General features: G+C 45.2%; 1 protein-coding gene across 1 annotated transcript in view; it reads right to left on the reverse strand.

Annotated features, from left to right (window-relative positions):
- Positions 1 to 21,928, reverse strand: part of NLRC4 (NLR family CARD domain containing 4) — an 806,697-nt gene that overhangs the window by 749,836 nt on the left and 34,933 nt on the right. The window contains exon 3 of the mRNA XM_040350743.1: positions 16,634 to 16,702. Within this exon, the coding sequence (XP_040206677.1) occupies position 16,634 (1 nt within the window). The 5' untranslated portion in view covers positions 16,635 to 16,702. The remainder of the gene's footprint in view (positions 1 to 16,633; positions 16,703 to 21,928) is intronic.

Consider the following 21,928-nt stretch of genomic DNA (forward strand, 5'->3'; position numbering starts at 1 on the left):
TTTCCCTTCCAGGTGACGCGGCATATGCACTTGGATCCCATCTCATGACTCCATTCCGGAACCCCCAAACCCCAGGAGAGGAAAGATACAATGAAGCACACATACGTACTCGTTCAGTGGTAGAACGCACCTTTGGCCTCCTGAAGTCCCGTTTCCGATGCCTGGATAAGTCTGGGGGTACCCTGTTGTATTCCCCAAACTTTGTGTGCCAGATCATTGGGGCATGTTGTATTCTGCACAACTTCGCCATGAGAAGGGGCCTGGAGATAGAGCTACGTGATGACCTGACCCCCGAACCACGCAATCCCCCCCTAACCAACTCTACCCAGTCTACTGAGGGAAGAGCAGTTAGGAGTTGTCTCGTGGAACGTATCTTTGCACGTTAAACACACACATTCATCATGTCACAAGTAGAATGCACACATGCACACCACTGTGGTCCCTAGCACACACACCCCACATCCTCATCAAATTGGATTAGACCAAAGTACACCGCACGGTACTTGGGAGCAGCAACGCCACGTCAAGGCTCCAATTATGTCGCTGTACATTCATACACCATTCACACGGCAGAGGGTGACACCCCTTTGCCGGCAGGAGTGACACCCGCCCATTCACACACCAGTCACACTGTAGTTTACACTCACCGTGTGTAGGGACTACAACTTAAACAATAAAACTCAAACTTTGAGCATTAAAATAAAAATTAATCCAGCTCATATTCTGAGCATAAATATAACAAAAAAAAGAAGCTCATATTCTGAGCATAAATATAACAAAAAAAAGAAGCTCATATTCTGAGCATAAATATAACAAAAAAAAGAAGCTCATATTCTGAGCATAAATATAACAAGAAAAAGAAGCTCATATTCTGAGCATAAATATAACAAAAAAAGAAGCTCATATTCTGAGCATAAATATAACAAAAAAAAGAAGCTCATACTCTGAGCAAAAAAAAAAAGTGTGGCAAAAATTAAACAATCATCTGCTTTTCCTTTTGCCCAGGCTGGTGCCACAGGTGCCACGGCTCTGGCTCCTCAGTTGGCGGGATGGAGCCTGGGGTGGGGAGGGAGGGGAGGAGGGGCATTATCCCCTACTTGCTCACTCCTGGCAGGTGGTGCCTGCCTGCCCTCCATTGCGTTGGCCAGGCGGGTGAGCACAGAGTTGGTCTGCGCCAGCATCCAAAGCTGGCGGGTGGTGTTCTGGTGCTAATGCCGCCGTGTTTGTCTCCCCTTCTCACGCACAGCAGCAGTGTTGGCCTCTACAGCCCCTGCCAACCTGCTCACCTCCGCTGTGAGCACTGCTGTGGCGGCCTGCTGCTCCACCATGCAGGTGACCATCGCCACACTATTGGAGCTGACTTCCTGCAGGCTCTCTGAATTTTTGCTGCCCAGCTCCGCATGCAGGGTGAGGGCCTGCTGCACTGACGCTGCTCATGTAGCCTGAGACTTGGCAGAGGAGGCCAGGCTGTCCGCCACCCGCCGCAAGTCTCCCACCATAGCCCCGATATGGCAGGTCTGCCAGCCCTGCTCCTCCTGCAGCCCTTCTTGGAGGCCTCCGGGTACACCCCTCATCTTATGAAGAGCCTTCCTGGGAGGAGAGGCTGGGGCCCGTGCAGATGGAGAAGACGGGGAGGGGCTTGCCCTGGAGGGGGCTGCACTGGAGGGGGCTGCACTGGAGGGGGCTGCCCTGGAGGGGGTTGACCTGATGGGCCGACTGGACCACATGATGTTGTGGGGATGTGGTGGGTCGCCCTGCAGCCGACGACGGCCCAGCTTATCCTCAACATCTGTGGATGACACAAAGAAAACACATGTTGGTGGACCCACACACTTGTCACATGTTCCCTTCCACCCCCTCCCATGCTGCACACCATATAGGAGATAAAACACACTTACCTGACCCCAAGTCCCCAACAGTGGAGTCATATCCTGGGACGCCCTCCGCCTGCTCCTGTGACAAACACCAAGCAATTATCTCCTCCTCCGGTGTTAAGCGCAATGGACAGGCTGGTCCTCCTCCCGTGCCACTGGCATGTTTTTGAATAAGGACCAATTTGTCCTGGACCCGACGCCGCATGTCATTGAGCTTTTTTTGGATATCATCCCAACTCCGGTTTTCATTGCCAATGGCATTGATATCCAGGGTGATAGTCTCATAAATTGCCCTCCTCTGTGCCGTGCTCGTATTCTTGCGCTGGGCACCATGCAGGTCGGCGTTGTATTTGGTCAGTGCCGCCAACATGACCTCCATCTCTGCTGCATTAAAATTGCGTTTCATCTTTTTGTCTTTCTGAGGAGGTGCCATGTCACGTTCAAGCAAAATTACCTTGCTCAGGGGGGGAAAAAAGCCGGATGTAATTTTGCGCAGGAAGGGCGCATGTCTGGGCGTATTTATGCGCTCGGCGTAAGCCGATGGGCCAGAGTATCCCAGGAAGTAGAACGGGCGTAGTTGTGAGCATGCGCACAGGGAAGCGTTCGTACATCCACGGGACTGCGCATGCTCCGTCGATGATACGCTGGGCGTAATCCACTGCTCAACGTTCAGCCCATCATTTGCATAAGGGCACACCCACTTACACTTACGCCGGCTTGCGCCTTCAAATTTCTGGTACGCCGACTCAAAGTTACGCGCAAATGCCTGCTGAATACTATGCTAACCTCACACGATTACGCAGGCGTAGCGCATATGAGATACGCTACGCCGGAATAAGGATGCGCCCATCTACCTGAATCTACCCCACTGTTAATAACCTGTACTGGTTTGTGTTTTTTTGGGCCATGTTGGCCTATCACTGGCCCAGCGGTTAGTTGGTTTTGGCTGCTGCTGTTGTTTTGCTGTATATTTTGTTGAAAATCAATAAAAATAAATTATAAAAAAAAAAGACCGCTTCCTCTGCCTGTGTTTACATTACAGGAAGAGGAAGCATCTGATTCGCTGGAAATGATCGCGAGGGGGTGGCCAGAAACCAATGGCCGCCCCCTCATCCCGGATCGCTCCCACAGCAAAACGGACTGCAGCATGTACCAGGGGGGGGGGGTCCAACCGACCCGCGCGAAGGCAGACACGTACAGGTACTTGAATGTGCCTGTACGTGCCATTCTGCATACGTATATGTACATGCGGCGGTCCATAAGTGGTTAAGATACAACGCTGTCTACTATGTGTAGCTGATGCTACATACAGTTTATACAGTGCTGACAGCTGCTGCATTGATTAGCAAAGGAAAGAGTTCATTTGGACTAGCTTGTCATTTTTGGATCTGCTACAGTTCAACTGTAAAGTACAACATTTTATAATATATATTGAGAATTATGTATTTTAATAATAAAACAGAGGTGAAGGGGAGTAAAGAGTGTGCAGGCGGTTGCAGAGGCTATCCTCTGACATACTCAAACCAAGGAAAATTGCTTATTAATTTTGGATGATGGTACTTTTTATACCTTAATTGTATCTGGGGTTATACTCAAAAATTTCACAATTTTAAAACAGAACTTGCCCGTTCCTGCTTTTATGAAAAAAATAAACTATGGGACAGATTCAGGTACAGCGGGCGTATCTGTGCGGCGGCGTAACGTATCCGATTTACGTTACGCCGCCGCAAGTTTTTCAGGCAAGTGCTTTAATCACAAAGCACTTGCATGTAAAGTTGCGTCGGCGTAGTGTAAATCACCCGGTGGAATTCAAATTCGCCGGGTAGGGGGTGTGTATCATTTAAATGAAGCGCGTCCCCGCGCCGAACGAACTGCGCATGCGCCGTCCCTAAAATATCCCAGTGTGCATTGCTCCAAATGAATACTTAACATTGGCTGCGCCTCATATAGCAGCGGCAACTATGCACCAGGAAAAGCCTAACTTAAACGTCGTAACTTTACTGCGTCGGCCGCGCGTACGTTCGTGAATTTGCGTATCTAGCTAATTTGCATACTCGACGCGGAAATCGACGGAAGCGCCATCTAGCGGGGGAAAAAATTGCAGTTTAGATCCGACGGCGTAAGAGACTTACGCCTGTCGGATCTAAAGGATATCTATGCGTAACTGATTCTAAGAATCAGTCGCATAGATACGACGGGCCAGATTAGGACTTTAAGATGGCGTACATGGCTCTGCGCCGTCGTAAGTCCTTTCTGAATCTGGCCCTATGGTCCCTAAAACACCTACTTATAGGCCTTTTTCTTACTGGTCTGAACAGTACTACTTCCTTGAGATGTACATTTCTCTGCTGCAGCTAAGGACATACAGGTTTTCAATATCTGACCTTTGTATTTAATTAAGGCAGCCCTTACATTAGTAATTTTTCTCTTGTTCAACCAGCGGGTAATATCTGCTGATTTTGTTAAGGCTGCAGCATGCTTATGCTGTAGCTCCCCACCTAACAAATATGTCATACTTACTTCCACTGTGCAGCTCATTTTGCACAGAGTGGCCCTGAACATCCAATGTCATTGGATTTGATTGACTGCAGCAGGAGCCAATGGCTGCGCTGCTATCAATCTATCCAATCAGAACCCGGGAACCCGGTGGAGAGAAGGATGGCACGTCCCCGCCGAGGAGATGAATGGGGCTCAGGTAAGTAAAATGGGGAGGGCTGGGGGGCCGGTTACTGTCAGATGTTTTTTCACCTTAATACATAGGATAGGAACACAAGCCTTTTCAACCCCTTTAAATTTTTACATTAAGGTCAAACTATTCAGCCTGCATTTAATAAATAATTGTGTTCATCTGCTTTAATTGCATTTTTGTATCCAATCTGGGCTGTATTTAAAGTGGAGATTCACCCAAAAAGTTAATTTTTAACACTAGATTGATGCTCATTTTGTCAAGGGAAATTGGGTTGTTTTTTTAAAATCGAAGCAGTACTTACCGTTTTAGAGAGAGATCTTCTCCGCCGCTTCCGTGTATGGGCTGCGGGACTGGGCGTTCCTATTTGATTGACAGGCTTCCGACAGGCTTCCGACGGTCGCATACATCGCGTCACGATTTTCCGAAAGTAGCCAATGTAGAGCCGCACCGACGTTCAGCTTCTTTCGTCTAATCGTGACGCGATGTATGCGACCGTCGGAAGCCTGTCAATCAAATAGGAACGCCCAGTCCCGAAGACCATACCCGGAAGCGGCAGAGAAGATCTATCTCTAAAACGGTAAGTACTGCTTCGATTTAAAAAAAAACACTCGATTCCCCTTGACAAAATGAGCATCAATCTAATGTAAAAAAAAAAAATTCGGGTGAACTCCCGCTTTAAACATTTGTTTCTGCCTGCATTGACTACCTGCTTATTAGAAAATGCTCCTGTTACATAGTTACATAGTTAGTCAGGTTGAAAAAAGACACAAGTCCATCAAGTTCAACCATAAGAAATAAAAAATTAATAATTATAATATCATACAATCACATATACCCAATTCTATACCCACAGTTGATCCAGAGAAAGGAAAAAACCCCAGCAGAGCATGATGCAATTTGCTACAGCAGGGGAAAAATTCCTTCCTGATCTCCCATGAGGCAATCGGATATTCCCTGGATCAACTTTACCTATAAATGTTAGTACCCAGTTATATTATGTACATTTAGGAAAGTATCCAGGCCTTTCTTAAAGCGCTTAACTGAGCTGGCCAGAACCACCTCTGCAGGGAGTCTATTCCACGTTTTCACAGCTCTTACTGTGAAGAAACCTTTCTATATTTGGAGATGAAATCTCTTTTCCTCTAGACCAGGCGTCACTAAATGGCGGCCCGCGGTCCGGTTCAGGCCCCAGTGGTCATTCTACCCAGACCGCAGCCTCGCCAAGTAGTGTCCTCTACCTGTCGCTGGCTCGCCCCCCTGCATGCCTGCCGATGGCGCTATATACACAGCATGGCAGGCGTGGCAGGTAATCACACTGGACATGAAGCACGACCACGCTGGACAATGGCCGGGACATTTTAAGTTAAAAAGTGGGTGATTGGTTGCTAGGCAGTGGGGTGGTCCCAGCAATAAATCACTCACTTTTAATGGGAAAAGTCCCGCCCATTGTCCAGAGCGGCCACGCTTCATATCCTGTGTGAATAAGGTAGGTTTTCTGTGGGGAGGGGGGCTGTGACAGGACTTTGATGGGGGAGTCAGTCTGTCATGGGGGGGTCAGTGTGTGATGGCGGGAGTCTGTGATTGTGGGGTGGTTCAGTCTGTCATGGGGATCACTCTGCAATGGGGGGGGATCAGTCTGCAATGGGGGGAATCAGTCTGTCATGGGGGGATTTGTCTGCAATGGGGGAGTCTGTCATGGGGAGCAGTGTGTGATGGGTGGGGGGTCAGTCTGTGATTGGGGGGGTCAGTATGGGGTGCAGTCTGCGATGGAGGGGGAGTCAGTCTGCGATGAGGGGGAGTCAGTCTGCGAGGGGGAGTGTAACGCCACTGGCGTTATCCTGAGTAAAACGAGCGCAGCCTTACCTGATTCCTACAGCTGCGCTCGTCTCCCTGTATTCGCCGCGTCACTTCCGCTGCGCCGTGGCTTGCGTTCCACGCTGGAACGCGGAAGTGCGCCGCAGCGCGCTCTGTCCTTTCCCGCGCTCAGCGGGCTATTTAAACCCACAGCAATGACGGCAGGGTGTTCCGCTATTTTGTTGGACCCCTCACCTGGGACCCGCTCACCAACCCTCTGAACCAGCTACAGTCCGTTGCACCAACCCCTCATCCAGCTCCCTGAGCTGCACCTCCCTCCAGGCTCCAACTCTCCAGGGATCTCTCATCCAGCCTGACAGCTGACCACAGGAAGGATTCCTATCACCTTGTCCTCATTGACATTCCAGGAGCAAACCAAGCAAGCTTACAGTTCCTACATCAGATGATCAACAGAAGTATCATTATCTAAACATAACAGTCTTATCAGGGTTTAACTATATTGAACTCCTATGGAACTTTGCCTGTTAGTTTACCCTTATTCTGATCAGATGAGACTTGTTTGCAAATACATATCCATAATCTGAAGTACTTACTATTGGAACACTATTTGATTCTCTCCAGAGACTTTATTCATATATTTTTGTTTCATGTCATAACATTAGTTCCTAGCTGGCGCATATATTTTGATAGACTCTTTACTCTAAGAAATATATGCTTATGAATTAATAAGCATCTTGATTATGTTGGTTACTCTAGCTGAGGTTGTGATGAAATAAACACTTAACTCTTTAACCTACAAAAGAGTGACTAAGTGGTTGACACCTGAGAAACCTCCGCAGCTGAGATCCAATTAATTAAATCAACTCAATACAGGAACGTCACATAATAGCGGAACCCCTTTATAAAAATGGATCCAGCGGAGCTTGCAAATCATTTAGTGGGTTTATCACAGCGTGTGGACACTCTCACCACTAATATGAATGACCTCCGGTTAGAAAATTAGGTCCTCCGAAATCAAAATTTTGCTCAACCTAGGGAGCGACCCTGGCCCAAGGGCTGCCCCCCGGAAATTTTTTCAGGTGACAGAAAAAATTTCCGTCAATTTATTACTTCATGTCGTCTCATGTTTGAGTTACGCCCCCGGACTTACTACTCTGACAGAGTCAGAATTTTGACTTTGATATCATATCTTAAAGGAGAACCTAGAGTTTGGGCTGATGCCTATGTAGAAGAACACGGCGACCTTTTAGGTGCCTTTAACACCTTCATAGATGAAATGTCTAACCTATATGAGGACCCTAACAAACAATTAACAGCAGAAAATACCATCAGGAACCTCAAACAAGGGAAAGGACCTGTAGAAGACTACATCTCAGAATTCAAGTGCTGGTGCCGTGAGACCTTGTGGACTGATATTGCCCTCAGAAATCAATTTCGTCTTGGCCTGTCTGAGTCTATGAAGGATGAGCTTGCCCGAGTTGAAATTCCTGCATCTTTAGAGGATCTCATGCATCTCTCTCTCTCTATTGATCGGCGTCTCAGAGAAAGAAAGGCTGAACGTGCCAATTCCTACCAACCTACACCTTTTAGGAGATCCAGATCCCCTCCAAAAGGATGTACCTATGGAAGTTGGCACAATCAAAGGCCCATTATCCCCAGCTGAGAAACAGAGAAGAAGAGCCCAGAATCTCTGTCTTTACTGTTCCGCTCCTGACCACATGGTGTCTACTTGCCCAATCCTAAAGAATAGGTCTGAAGGTAATAACTTTAATATTGGTAAATTCAATGTAGTTAGTACTACATCTGGCTCTACCACTAATCACTATGGGCCAGATTCAGGAACATCAGCGGATCTTTGGTCCGGCGCAGTGCATCTTTTTTACACTGCGCCGGAGCAGCGCAGAGAGGCATGCTAGTGATTCAGGAAACTTTTTTCCTGTCTCTTGCCCCGGCGTGGCGGATTTTACACGGCGTAAGGCGGCGTAGCGCGGCGTAAGGCGGGGTAGAATAAAATGGGTGGCTCCCTATGCTAATGAAGCGGGGAGTGTGGCGCAGGGGTCACGGCGGGGCGCATCTTAGACCGCACATGCTCAGTGACATCCAGGGGTAAATGCCCCAATCTGCACATGCTCAGAACTGCGCCCCGGCGTGATCCCTGAGCTACGCCGACCCACTACCAAAGCCCAGTCCATGAATCAGCCCAGACTTCCGCCCTGCAGGTGCAAATGTACTGAAGCTTTTTTTTTTCTAAGCTAGGTCGTTTGCATTGTGGTGGGGCAGTTATGGCTGATGAGGAATCCTCAGGTGGGCGGATGACCAATTTCAGCCCAGAGGAGAGGGCTGTAATTATTGAGGGCCTCTCCCAACATGGGGACCGCCTCTATGTGTTGTCCAGCAAGTGTTGTTGCTCAGGTCGTTTGTAACGCTGCTGCTTTAGCTGCTCTCCAGCTGACCTCTGCAAGTTTGGTGTAAAGTTACCCCTGCTTTATAAAGGGTAACTTTCCGCTGCAAACCAGAGTTACACGCACCGGGAGTAGCCTGCGCCGGCAATTCGTAATTTGCTGAATCGGACCAACTCCCTCATTTGCATATTTAAAATAGAAAAACCAGGGCCGCGCTAGTTCAGACCAGCGTAAATGGGCGCCCACGCCGCACCGGCGTGGAAAGGTCCAAACGAAAAAAAAAAATCTACGTTACGGCGTAATATTGTTTGCTGAATACGGCGTGGAGATACGCCGGCGCAAATTGGCATTTACGCCGCGCATCTCAGTCTACACCGGCGGAAATTGTTCCTGAATCTACCCCTATATCTTTCTCACCCTTACCTTACAGTGGGACCAAGATAGGACAACCATTGATGCCATGGTCGACACTGGTGCCTGTGGCAACTTTATTGATTTAGGTTTTGTTAATTTAAATAAAATCCCTTATGTGTTAAAGCAAACTCCTTTGTCTGTCACTTTTATTGACGGTTCTACTTCTTCTTCTGGCCCAGTTCAATCTCAAACTGCACCCCTGTTGGTTACTTGTGGTAATGCCCATACTGAGACCCTTGTATTTGATATCATTCCATCACCTTTATTTCCAATAGTTTTAGGCTTACCCTGGTTACACCTCCATCAACCAACTTTTCAATGGTCCAATACTTCACTTACTCTAGACTCTACATATTGTAAAGAAACTTGCTACCCGATCTATAACATACTCCTAACTAGTGTTAACTGTGAGGGTCTTCCAACTTATCTACATGACTTTTCTGATGTTTTCAGCAAAACCAATGCAGAGATACTTCCACCTCATAGAATATATGACTGTCCAATTGACCTTATCCCAGATAGGCCTATTCCAACCGCTAGAATTTATCCATTATCTCAGCCTGAACTGGTTCATCTTAAGGACTATCTCGACGATAACCTAAGAAAAGGGTTCATCAGACCCTCCACTTCCCCGACAAGTGCAGCCATGTTTTTTGTAAAAAACAAAGATGGTTCACTTAGGCCTATAATCGATTATCGATCTTTGAACAACATCACGGTAAAAGATCGTTATCCCCTGCCACTTATTCCAGAATTAATAGAACGTCTGCAGACTTCCAAGATTTTCACAAAATTAGATCTTAGAGGCGCATACAACTTAATCAGGATTTGTCCAGGGGATGAGTGGAAGACCGCATTCAAGACTCGATATGGACTTTTTGAGTATTTGGTAATGCCTTTTGGTTTATGTAATGCACCTGCAACTTTCCAACGATTCATCAACGACATCTTTCGTGATTTGTTAGACATTTGTGTTGTAATTTACCTGGACGACATTTTGATTTTCTCTGACACTTTTGAAGAACACACTAAACATGTAAGATGGGTCTTGGGCAGACTCAGAACACATTGTTTATATGTCAAGCTTGAAAAATGTGTTTTCAGTCAAACAACTATTTCCTTTCTCGGGTATCAAATCACTCCTGAAGGAATCCAGATGGATCATTCCAAAGTTGATTGTATCCTCTCTTGGCCAATTCCCCATTCAAGGAAGGCCTTGCAACGCTTCCTTGGATTCTCAAATTATTATCGCAAATTTATCAAAAACTTCTCGGACATAGTCAAACCGCTGAATGCTTTAACTAGCAAAAACACACCTTTCAATTGGTCAATTGAAGCACAAAAATCTTTTGATTCACTCAAGCTCTCTTATACTACTGCTCCTATCCTCCAACTACCAAGCCCCCTATTTCATTTCACTTTAGAAGTGGATGCGTCACATTTCGCTTTGGGTGCTGTACTTTCCCAAAGACCAAGTTTGTCTGAACCCCTACACCCAGTGGCCTTCTATTCCAGAACTCTAACATCCGCGGAAAATAATTACCCAATTGGGGAAAAGGAACTCCTCGCAATCAAAGATGCCTTGGCCAACTGGAGACACTTACTAGAGGGGTCTACATACCCTATCACCATACTCACAGATCACCGTAACCTACAACACTTGAAGGCCTGTAAAACTCTGTCCGCCCGCCAGGTGAGGTGGAGTTTATTTTTTGACAGATTTGATTTCTATATTTTTCATATAGACCAGGTACACAAAACATAAAGGCTGACTCATTATCCCGCATGTTTGAAGATCAATCTACTGAAATTCCTCCACATTCCATCATACCTTCTAACCGTTTCATTGGAATAACCACTTCCTTCAGACAATTGCTCTCTCAGACTACATCCAAGGATATATGCCATCTACCTAAAGGAATCATAAAGCAATCAGATGGTTCATACACCTACAAGAATAAATTATACGTTCCTCCAGAATTACAGTTGTCACTACTCAAACAACTTCATGATTCCCCATTAGCTGGCCATCCTGGAATCACTAAAACGATTCATCTCGTTAAAAGACATTACTGGTGGCCCCATTTGGCTAAAATGGTCCATGATTATGTCAGCTCTTGCGAGATTTGTGCCAGTAACAAACTATCTAGCAAACCTCCTTTCGGTCTTCTAGCTTCCATCCCAATATCAAATAGACCATGGGAGGTTGTATCAATGGATTTTATAGTCGACCTTCCTAGATCAAACGGTGCAAATACCATCATGGTAACAGTGGACCTACTAACAAAGATGGCACACTTCATTCCCTTAAAAAATCTACCAACCTCTCTTGAGACAGCAAAAGTTTCATTAACAACGTTCTTAAACTTCACGGGTTACCCTCTCAGATTATTTCAGACCGAGGTTCTCAATTTGTTTCTAAGTTCTGGAAAGCTCTATGTAATGCCTTAAAGATTGATCACCGCATGTCCACTGCTTACCATCCCCAGACAAATGGGCAGACAGAACGCATAAATCAAATCTTGGAACAGTACTTACGTTGCTATTGCACCCACCTTCAGGATGATTGGGTTCAACTACTTCCCCACGCTGAATTTGCGTATAATAATTCTACCAGCTCTTCATCCCAATTTTCACCATTCTACGCGAACTACGGATTCCATCCAAACAGTTTACCGTCCTCCTACCTCTCAAACAACGTCCCTGCAGTAGATCATTATCTAGCCAATTTGAAGCACACATTACCTATTCTACGTTCAAATTTAGAAGCTGCCCAATTACGACAAAAACGCAATTACGATACCCACAGATCAGTACCTCCTGTCTACAAGGTGGGCGACTTAGTCTGGCTCTCCACCAGAAATTTACGCCTAAATATACCCTCGAAAAAACTTGGACGTCAATTTACAGGACCTTATCCTATTTCTCATGTGATTAATCCCAATGCAGTAAAACTACAGCTACCTCCTGATTGGAAAATTCATCCCTCATTCCATGTTTCCCTTATCAAACCATTCATACCTAACCCATTCCCTAACAGAATTTCACCTCCCCCTCCTCCGGTTGAAGTCATGGGCGAAACTGAATACGAAATTGGGAAAATTCTGAATTCTAGAAAAATATAATATAATATAATTCAATATTTAATAAGATGGAAAGGATACACTCAACTTGAAGACTCTTGGGAAAACTCTTCGCATCTACATGCCCCTCGCTTGATCAGGCAATTTCACCGTAGGTATCCTAATCGTCCATCTCCTAATAGCAACACTGGTGGTGCCCCCTTGAGGAGGGGAGTATGTAACGCCACTGGCGTTATCCTGTGTAAAACGAGCGCAGCCTTACCTGATTCCTACAGCTGCGCTCGTCTCCCTGTATTCGCCGCGTCACTTCCGCTGCGCCGTGGCTTGCGTTCCACGCTGGAACGTGGAAGCGCGCCGCAGCGTGCTCTGTCCTTTCCCGCGCTCAGCGGGCTATTTAAACCCACAGCAATGACGGCAGGGTGTTCCGCTATTTTGTTGGACCCCTGCCGTCACCTGGGACCCGCTCACCAACCCTCTGAACCAGCTACAGTCCGGAGCACCAACCCCTCATCCAGCTCCCTGAGCTGCACCTCCCTCCAGGCTCCAACTCTCCAGGGATCTCTCATCCAGCCTGACAGCTGACCACAGGAAGGATTCATATCACCTTGTCCTCATTGACATTCCAGGAGCAAACCAAGCAAGCTTACAGTTCCTACATCAGATGATCAACAGAATCGCAAGTATCATTATCTAAACATAACAGTCTTATCAGGGTTTAACTATATTGAACTCCTATGGAACTTTGCCTGTTAGTTTACCCTTATTCTGATCAGATGAGACTTGTTTGCAAATACACATCCATAATCTGAAGTACTTACTATTGGAACACTATTTGATTCTCTCCAGAGACTTTATTCATATATTTTTGTTTCATGTCATAACATTAGTTCCTAGCTGGCGCATATATTTTGATAGACTCTTTACTCTAAGAAATATATGCTTATGAATTAATAAGCATCTTGATTATGTTGGTTACTCTAGCTGAGGTTGTGATGAAATAAACCCTTAACTCTTTAACCTACAAAAGAGTGACTAAGTGGTTGACACCTGAGAAACCTCCACAGCTGAGATCCAATTAATTAAATCAACTCAATACAGGAACGTCACAGGGAGTTAGTGTGAGTGAGTGAGTGAGTGAAGAACTTATATAGCGCAGCACATGCAAACTAAATCGCCTCTGGGTGCTCATTGTTCCTGTCTCTTTTGATATCAAAAGAGATGAGTTTTGATCTTTCTTCTAAAGGTCAAGTGATTCTCCTCCAACCGAATGCTGGTTGGTAAAGCATTCCATAGTCTGGGACCTTGGAGCGCAAATCTTCGCTCTCCTTTGGACTTGTATTTAGCTTTGGGTATCTGGAGCAGATTTTGGTTGGTGGATCACAGAACGCGATTGGGGTTGTGAGCTTTTATTTTTTCGCATAGATATTGGGGGGCCTTCCCATGGATGCACTTATGTATCAGACAGAGTGCTTTAAAAGCAATTCTATCTTTTACTGGCAACCAGTGAAGGGTTCTCAGTGAAGGTGAGATTGATTCCCAGGGTTTTTTCCCAGTCACCAGTCTGGCGGCCGAGTTTTGAACGACTTGCAGATGAGTGATTTGGTACTTTGGGAGTCCGAGGTAAAGGGTATTTGCATAGTCCAGTCTGGAGTTCACAATTGTTCCCACCATGACCGCTATGTCTTCTTTAGGAATGAATGGAATAAGTCTGCGTAGTAGGCGCAGCAGATGGTGAGATCCGCTGACTACTGACCCTATTTGTTCATCCATTGTCATGTGGGTGTCAAAGATGACCCAGAGACTTTTGACTTTGGTGCTAGGGGTGATGATTTGGCCCAGAATGGGTGGAGGTGTCCAGGGTGTTGCTGGTTGATTCTCACGACTGGCGTGAAACAGAAGAAGTTCTGTTTTTGCTCCGTTGAGTTTAAGATCACTCTTTGTCATCCAGTTTTCTATCAAAGAGAGGCATTTCTCTAGATCGAGATGATGATCCTTTTTGTTGCAGATGCGAAAATACAGTTGTGTGTCATCTGCATAGGAGTGATAAAGTAGTTTTTGGGTGCTGATGATTTCAAAGAGGGGGTGAAGATAGATGTTGAACAGTACCGGCGACAGGGGGGATCCTTGAGGGACCCCGCATTACACTGTGTGTTTTTCAGAAGTGAAAGGACCAAGTTTCACTATTTGTGATCGGTTTTCCAGAAAGGAGGAGAACCAAGATAAATCACCTTCCGTGACTCTGGCTACTTCAACTAGCCGAGTCAGTAAGAGTTTGTGGTCTTCTGTGTCAAATGCTGCGCTTAGGTCCAACAGAACCAGAAGACAAGATTCTCCTGTGTCTGCAGCCTCGAGAGCATCGTCCCATATTTTGAGCAGTGCTGTCTCCGTCCTGTGCCCGGGACGGAAACCCGATTGAAAAGGATCGAGCAAATTATGGGTATCTAGATGCTGTTGCAGCTGTTTTACCACTGATTTCTCCATTACCTTGGAGAGGACGTTCAAGCCTGTTATGGGACGACGATGTTCAGGGGTCTTGGGGTCGAGGGTGGGTTTCTTCAAGATAGGCTTGATTGTGCCCTGTTTCAACAGGGTGGGTACTATGCCTTCTTTAAATGATTGATTTATAAGCTGCTTGATAGGTGGTGCCAGAATATCGGCGCATTCCTTCAGCAGTTTGGTGGGGATGATGTCATTAGGCGCCGTGCTATTACGCAAGGAGTCAATGATGTTTTTGGTAGTTTCAATGGAGATGGGTTTTAGGACAAACCTCGTTGACTGCGGCCAACTTGTGTGAGCGTTGGGTGTGGGACTAGAGGGAAGATTGAGGGGGGTACTGTTTTGCTGAATGCTTTCTTGGATCCTTTCAATTTTGTTAATGAAATAATCCGATAATTCATTGCAAAATTTTTGGGTGTCAGAATTGGGGGCTTCCAAACAGACCGGATTCATGGTCTGGGTGACAAGCTTGAAGAGTTTGCGGGGGCGGTTTAGGGCGTTAGTGATGATGTAGGAAAAATGTTTTTTTTTGGCCTTGAAAATTTATTTGTGGTATTTTTTTGTTACTACCTTATAGGTGGTGTGGTTTTCATCTGAGGCGCTTCTTTTCCAAGCTGCTTCTGCTCTCCTGCGCTCTTGCTTTATCAACGCCAGCTGGTCGTTAAACCAGCCGGCGTTGTTTTTCCGGATGCAAGTTTTATGTTTGGGTGCTACTACGTCGGCTGACTGTAGTAGCGCTGCGTTTATGGCATCCAGGGTTTCAGTGGCTGATTGATGAGATTGGATTGTTTTTATTTTGTTCCCTAATGTTGTCTTGAAGAGTTCCGAATGGAGCTTCTTCTGAGATCTTGTCCAGTGTGTAGTCACTGGTTTTGATGTTTTTGTTGAAGGGGCGTTTTTAATAATTATGAATTTGATTATATGGTGGTCTGTCCATGGTAGCGGCTCATTTTTCAGGATTTTTACTTCCAGCTCTTGTCTGAAAATAAGATCAAGGGTGTGACCTGAGGTATGCGTGGGCCCACACACTAGCTGCTGCAGCCCTAGTGCTTCCAAGTGGTCAATGCAGGCGTCAGCAATGGGATCCATGCTAATGAGGCGTGACCCCATGCAAATGATGGGCCAAGCGTCATAGAAGTACTTAAGACGACGGCTGTGTTCCCTGGTCCATACGTTTGCATGAGTTGACAACTTACGTAAACCGCGTATATTATGCGCCGGGCGCATGTACGTTCATGAATCGACATATCTCCCTCATTAGCATATGTGAGTTTAACCAATCTTTTTTGGCGTCCTTTTTTTCCAACAAATAGAGCTTTATTTTGGTGGTATTTAATCACCTCTGCGGTTTTTATTTTTTGGGCTATAAACAAAAATTAAGCAACAATTTTGAAAAAAAATCAATATTTTTTACTTTTTGCCATAATAAATATCCCCCAAAAACATATATAAAATATTTACACACCACTGTCCAGGTTCTTCAGCTCCAGGGACCGATCGCGGGACTCTAGCGGCGATCGGGTCCGTGAGTCCCGCGGCCGAGGTCACGGAGCTTCGGACCGGGTCACGGGAGCGCTCCGCCGGCGCGCGCCCGTGACCCACCGATGGGCTTTATACAGAGGTGCCATTCTGCCGACGTATATTGTCGTTAGGTGGTCCTTAAGTGGTTAATAAAGCATAGGCCAAGTCGTGAGATTTTTCTATTTGAAGCATAATAATCATCTCCAGTTATACTACACACATAAAGATATGTGATAGATAAATATCAAATATTTCTGTTGTTTTTCAAGAAATAACTTTTACGTTAGCATAAATTTTATACTATGCTTTAGAAATAAACCACTGTCCAATAATACTTACTTGTAGTAAATTAAGTTGAAACTTCCACTTCTGTAGATTTTTGTTGTTTAAACGAAGAAATTAATATCTCTGTAAAATATACAAAGTAGTTTCACGTCATGATATGCGCTTTCTGCATTATCTATAGCCTTGCTATTTTTAGTAGATGTAAATGATAAATAAAAATACAATAAACATGTGAAAAAGCAAAAGTAAAACAAAACTATGCTTTTTTAAGTTTTTGGTGTAGAGGTCAAAGACTCTATTAGATGTTTCTATGAAGAATACTGTAACGGTATGGCCCGTGGGACCCAGAGGCTCTTAAAGGATACAGGGGTACTCCTGGTTCAGCTTCACCAATGACTCTTGGGTCTAGGGTCATCCTATGTCCACTAGGGGCCCTAAGAAATGATATCTTGAATTACATAAGATGGGACAGTAAGGATAATTCACAATGTATTGCAGGATATCTTGTGGTTAATTCTGAACTCAACAGGTCAATAGGACAGTGATTCATTCAATATGGGGACACATACTGTTAAGATGTTAATTGATGTTAATCACCTCCAGCTACCTGGCTGTAGTGATAACGCTTGCTGTGATTGCATTCTATTGTCTATTGTGTTAATTAAGCCTGGCTACTAAGATATTTCATGGTGCTATGCTAATTGACGCTGTATTGTGTGAAAGTCTATTGATGATAATATGTGTTGTGAGTTAGCACAATCTAAAGGTCAGATGTCTGCCTTATGTTTACTAAAGAAATGTGTATTGAATAGAAGGTGAAAAGAGCCGGAGTCATGATGCCTGCCATGTCAGCTATAGTAATTAACTCATGTAAACCTGGCACCAGAAAGTCTGTCTAAGATGTGGATTGAGGGGGACTCGTTAGCACCCATTGTGTGATGTTGTGGGTGGAGTGTGTCATTGTCCCTTTGATTACTGCAGCATGCTTTGTGGTTGCTAATTGTATAAAAACCTGAGTTTTACCATTAAAGTGTAATTCGTTTGGAACCAGAGAACAGAGCTGTGTTGTCTCGTTTGTCTGGGGGAAATCCAATAGGTCCTGCCTGCTGGATTGTGGGGTGTCGGAAGCTGCCTTAAGTTGGTGGAATGGAATATCATAACGGCGTTAACCCCTGACCATTACAAATACTATTAAACACTTTTAACTAAAGTGTAAAGTGGGATCTGTGCCATTGGTATACAGATCTTTACTTCATTTTATATATATCAAAAATTGGGATTTTTGTGCAAGTTACTCAAAAAGCATTCAACAACACTCACTAAAATAAATTTAAAGCTCTTGCTCCGGAATACTATAGATACTGTGAGAGTACGAGATGCTGTCACTGTGAAGTTGGTCGTTTAGGGGACACAGGGTGTGCACATTGGCTCAGTGCAGGAGTCCATATAGATGTGGACTAGAAAAAACTGCTTTCACAGCTTTCTCAGAGTTTTGATATTCGTGTATGGAGCTCTGTAGTTTGGAGATACCACAGTGTTACCTGTAAATAATATTTAAGATGTAATATCTCAAAGACATGATGTGGGTTAAATGAGAGTTCTTTTGACCAGGAGTGAAAGCGTCAATATAATAACATTTGTTGGAGTATAGTTGGTAACCTAATACACAAAAAATATTAGCTTAAAGTAAAAGGATTACATGGAGGAATACAGAGCATATTCCTCTAAAACATTAATGTACAAACATGTTCAGTTACTGTAACGCCACCCTATTAACTTTGCACTAAGTACAACTATAGTTGCTTCTTTCCCAGTCAACTCTCTTTGTTTCTTCCTTCTTTCTGAATATTCTCTCACTTCCTGCAGCCTTGCTCTCCACGGTGGTTGCGGAGGTGCGCCACCTAGTGGTACTTCCTGGTTCGCTCCTGTGCGGCCTATTTAAACTCCCATCACTGACAGAATGGTGTTCCTCTATTGCTGACAGAACGCCACTGTCAGCTAGGCTTCCAGACTAACCTGATCTAAGCTCCAGCTTCCTGAACTGGACCACCAGGACTCCTTGTTCGCTACAGCTCGCAGCAACCAGGTCCAGGCTCCCAGGACGCTCATCCATGCAACCGCAAGTACTCTGCTATAGAAACCAATAGCTAAACGCTGATCTCCATACTTTCTACTTTGCTTCCAAGTTCATGTTTACTGCTATGCTATTTTGCCAATTATTATGGAGATCCACTGAAGTCTCAACTATATCTTTCATGTTAAAGTTCATTGTTATAGATATCAATTACTATGCACTGCTCTCCATACTTGTCGCTTGCTTCCAAGTTATGTTCACTACTATTGCTATCAATTGCTATGGAGTTTCCCTGAAGCCTGAACCAGCTCTCATGTTAGTGTTTACTGCTACAGATACCAGCTCTCATGTTAATGTTCACTGCTACAGATACCAGCTCTCATGTTAGTGTTCACTGCTACAGATACCAGCTCTCATGTTAAAGTGGAGGTTCACCCTTAAAATGACATTTTCAGCATTGCTAGCTTTAACCCTATTTACAGATGATAGCGTTGAATTTTTTTTTTAAATGCTCCCTTACCTCTTATCTCCTCTACTTCCTGGTTTTCAGCCGAGCGGGGAGTGGGTGTGTCGCTATATTCCCCGACGGCTATTTGCATTCTGGGAGCTGACTGTGTGTTCTCCTGTTAGTGACGTGCAGGCCATCTCAAATAGCTAGGCGCCGTAGTCTCGTGCTAGCTAGGCTGTCATGTGACGCGGGAAGCGGGTCACATGACTCGCAAAGCGCGTCATATGATGAGGGAGGGCGGATACATCTTCGCCTATTGTAATTATCACAGCGGGGCATGTCCTTTTCAGGATGCCGCCGGCCGTTGTGATAGCAACTCTGCAGTGTTGATGGCGCGGCTCGCCGTCGACACTGCGCATGCGCGTGATTACGCAGTGAATGCCAGCTCTCATGTTAATGTTCATTGCTAACCCCTAGTGTGCAGTCCCAGTACTGCAGCTATACTTATCCTTATACCTGTTCTATACCATTAATACCAAGATTTACTTTAATGTTGTTTATGCTGGAATAAGCACTATTTACTTTACTGAGGCTGTGATGATAGAACCCAAACTCTTAACTGAGTTAAGAGTGAAACCTGGGTTCGAACCTGAGAAGTCTCCACAGTTGAGATCCATAGACCTGAATCGAATTTGGCGTATTGTTACATAATAGAGGAACCTTTTCAAAATGGATCCAGCGAAACTAACCAATCATCTCGTAGGTCTCTCACAACGGGTTGATACCCTCTCTGCCTCATTGCAGGAAGTACGGTTGGAGAATGACACTCTCCATAACCGTCTTAACCAAATTGTTCCTCCTCACAGGGATTGTCCCGAACCCAAGGTCTGCCCACCTGAACCCTTTTCTGGTGATAGGAAGTTATTCCGTCATTTTGTCAGTTCCTGTCAGTTGATGTTTGAATTACAGCCGCGCACTTATTATTCTGACAGGATCAGAATACTCACTCTCGTTTCTTACCTCAAAGAAGAGCCCAGAGCATGGGCAGACACTTATGTAGAAGAACATGGGGAACTCTTGGGTTCTTTCAACACTTTCCTAGGAGATATGTCCCTTCTCTATGAGGATTCTAGAAAGCATCTTACCGCTGAAAATACCCTCAGGAATCTTAAACAGGGTAAGAGACCTGTAGAGGATTACATTTCCGAATTCAAGGCCTGGTGTCGTGATTCCCAGTGGAACGACATCACCCTCCGGAACCAATTCCGCTTGGGCCTATCGGAGGCCATGAAGGATGAGCTCGCACGCACTGATATACCTCTTCCTATTCGAACTGTGTCATCTGGGCTTCCACTAGTTTCAAACAACTACTCATTCAAGATACCTCCAATGATCCCACGTTACCCGATGGACTCATTAAGCAACCTAATGGGTTATACACCCACAACAACAAGCTTTATGTTCCACCTACGTTACATCTTCTACTCCTTAATCAACTTCATGACAGCCCCTTGGCTGGTCACCCTGGCATTACAAAGACTCTCCACCTGGTAAAAAGGAATTACTGGTGGCCTGGTATGAAAAAAACTATACAAGACTATGTTTCTTCTTGTGGAATTTGCGCCTGCAGCAAACATGCACATAGAACAACTCCCCCTTCATATAAAGTGGGAGATTTAGTTTGGTTGTCTACCCGTAACCTACGTCTCAAGGTCCCTTCCAAAGAACTTGGCCGTCAGTTTGTCGGTCCCTTCCCAATTCTACAAATAATCAACAGCGATGCTGTAAAAGTCAAGTTACCTCCGGATTGGAAGATACACCCTTCATTCCATGTTTCTCTCATCAAGCTCTTCCATTGCAGGTACCCTAATCGGCCATCTGGTCGTCGGAGCCCCGGAGGTGCTCCCTTGAGGGGGGGCTATGTAACGCCACCCTATTAACTTTGCACTAAGTACAACTATAGTTGCTTCTTTCCCAGTCAACTCTCTTCGTTTCTTCCTTCTTTCTGAATATTCTCTCACTTTCTGCAGCCTTGCTCTCCACGGTGGTTGCGGAGGTGCGCAACCTAGTGGTACTTCCTGGTTCACTCCTGTGTGGCCTATTTAAACTCCCAGCACTGACAGAATGGTGTTCCTCTATTGCTGACAGAACGCCACTGTCAGCTGGGCTTCCAGACTCACCTGATCTAAGCTCCAGCTTCCTGAACTGGACCACCAGGATTCCTTGTTCGCTACAGCTCACAGTAACCAGGTCCAGGCTCACAGGACGCTCATCCATGCCCAGCTATCTGCAACCGCAAGTACTCTGCTATAGAAACCAATAGCTAAACGCTGATCTCCATACTTGCTACTTTGCTTCCAAGTTCATGTTTACTGCTATGATATTCTGCCAATTATTATGGAGATCCACTGAAATCCCAACTATAGCTTTCATGTTAAAGTTCATTGCTATAGATATCAATTACTATGCACTGCTCTCCATACTTGTCGCTTGCTTCCAAGTTATGTTCACTACTATTGCTATCAATTGCTATGGAGTTTCCCTGAAGCCTGAACCAGCTCTCATGTTAGTGTTCACTGCTACAGATACCAGCTCTCATGTTAATGTTCACTGCTACAGATACCAGCTCTCATGTTAGTGTTCACTGCTACAGATACCAGCTCTCATGTTAATGTTCACTGCTACAGATACCAGCTCTCATGTTAATGTTCACTGCCACAGATACCAGCTCTCATGTTAATGTTCATTACTAACCCCTGGTGTGCAGTCCCAGTACTGCAGATATACTTATCCTTATACCTGTTCTATACCATTGATACCAAGATTT

The sequence above is a fragment of the Rana temporaria genome, chromosome 4 (assembly GCF_905171775.1).
Source record: "Rana temporaria chromosome 4, aRanTem1.1, whole genome shotgun sequence".
NCBI classification, from domain to species: Eukaryota; Metazoa; Chordata; class Amphibia; order Anura; family Ranidae; genus Rana; species Rana temporaria.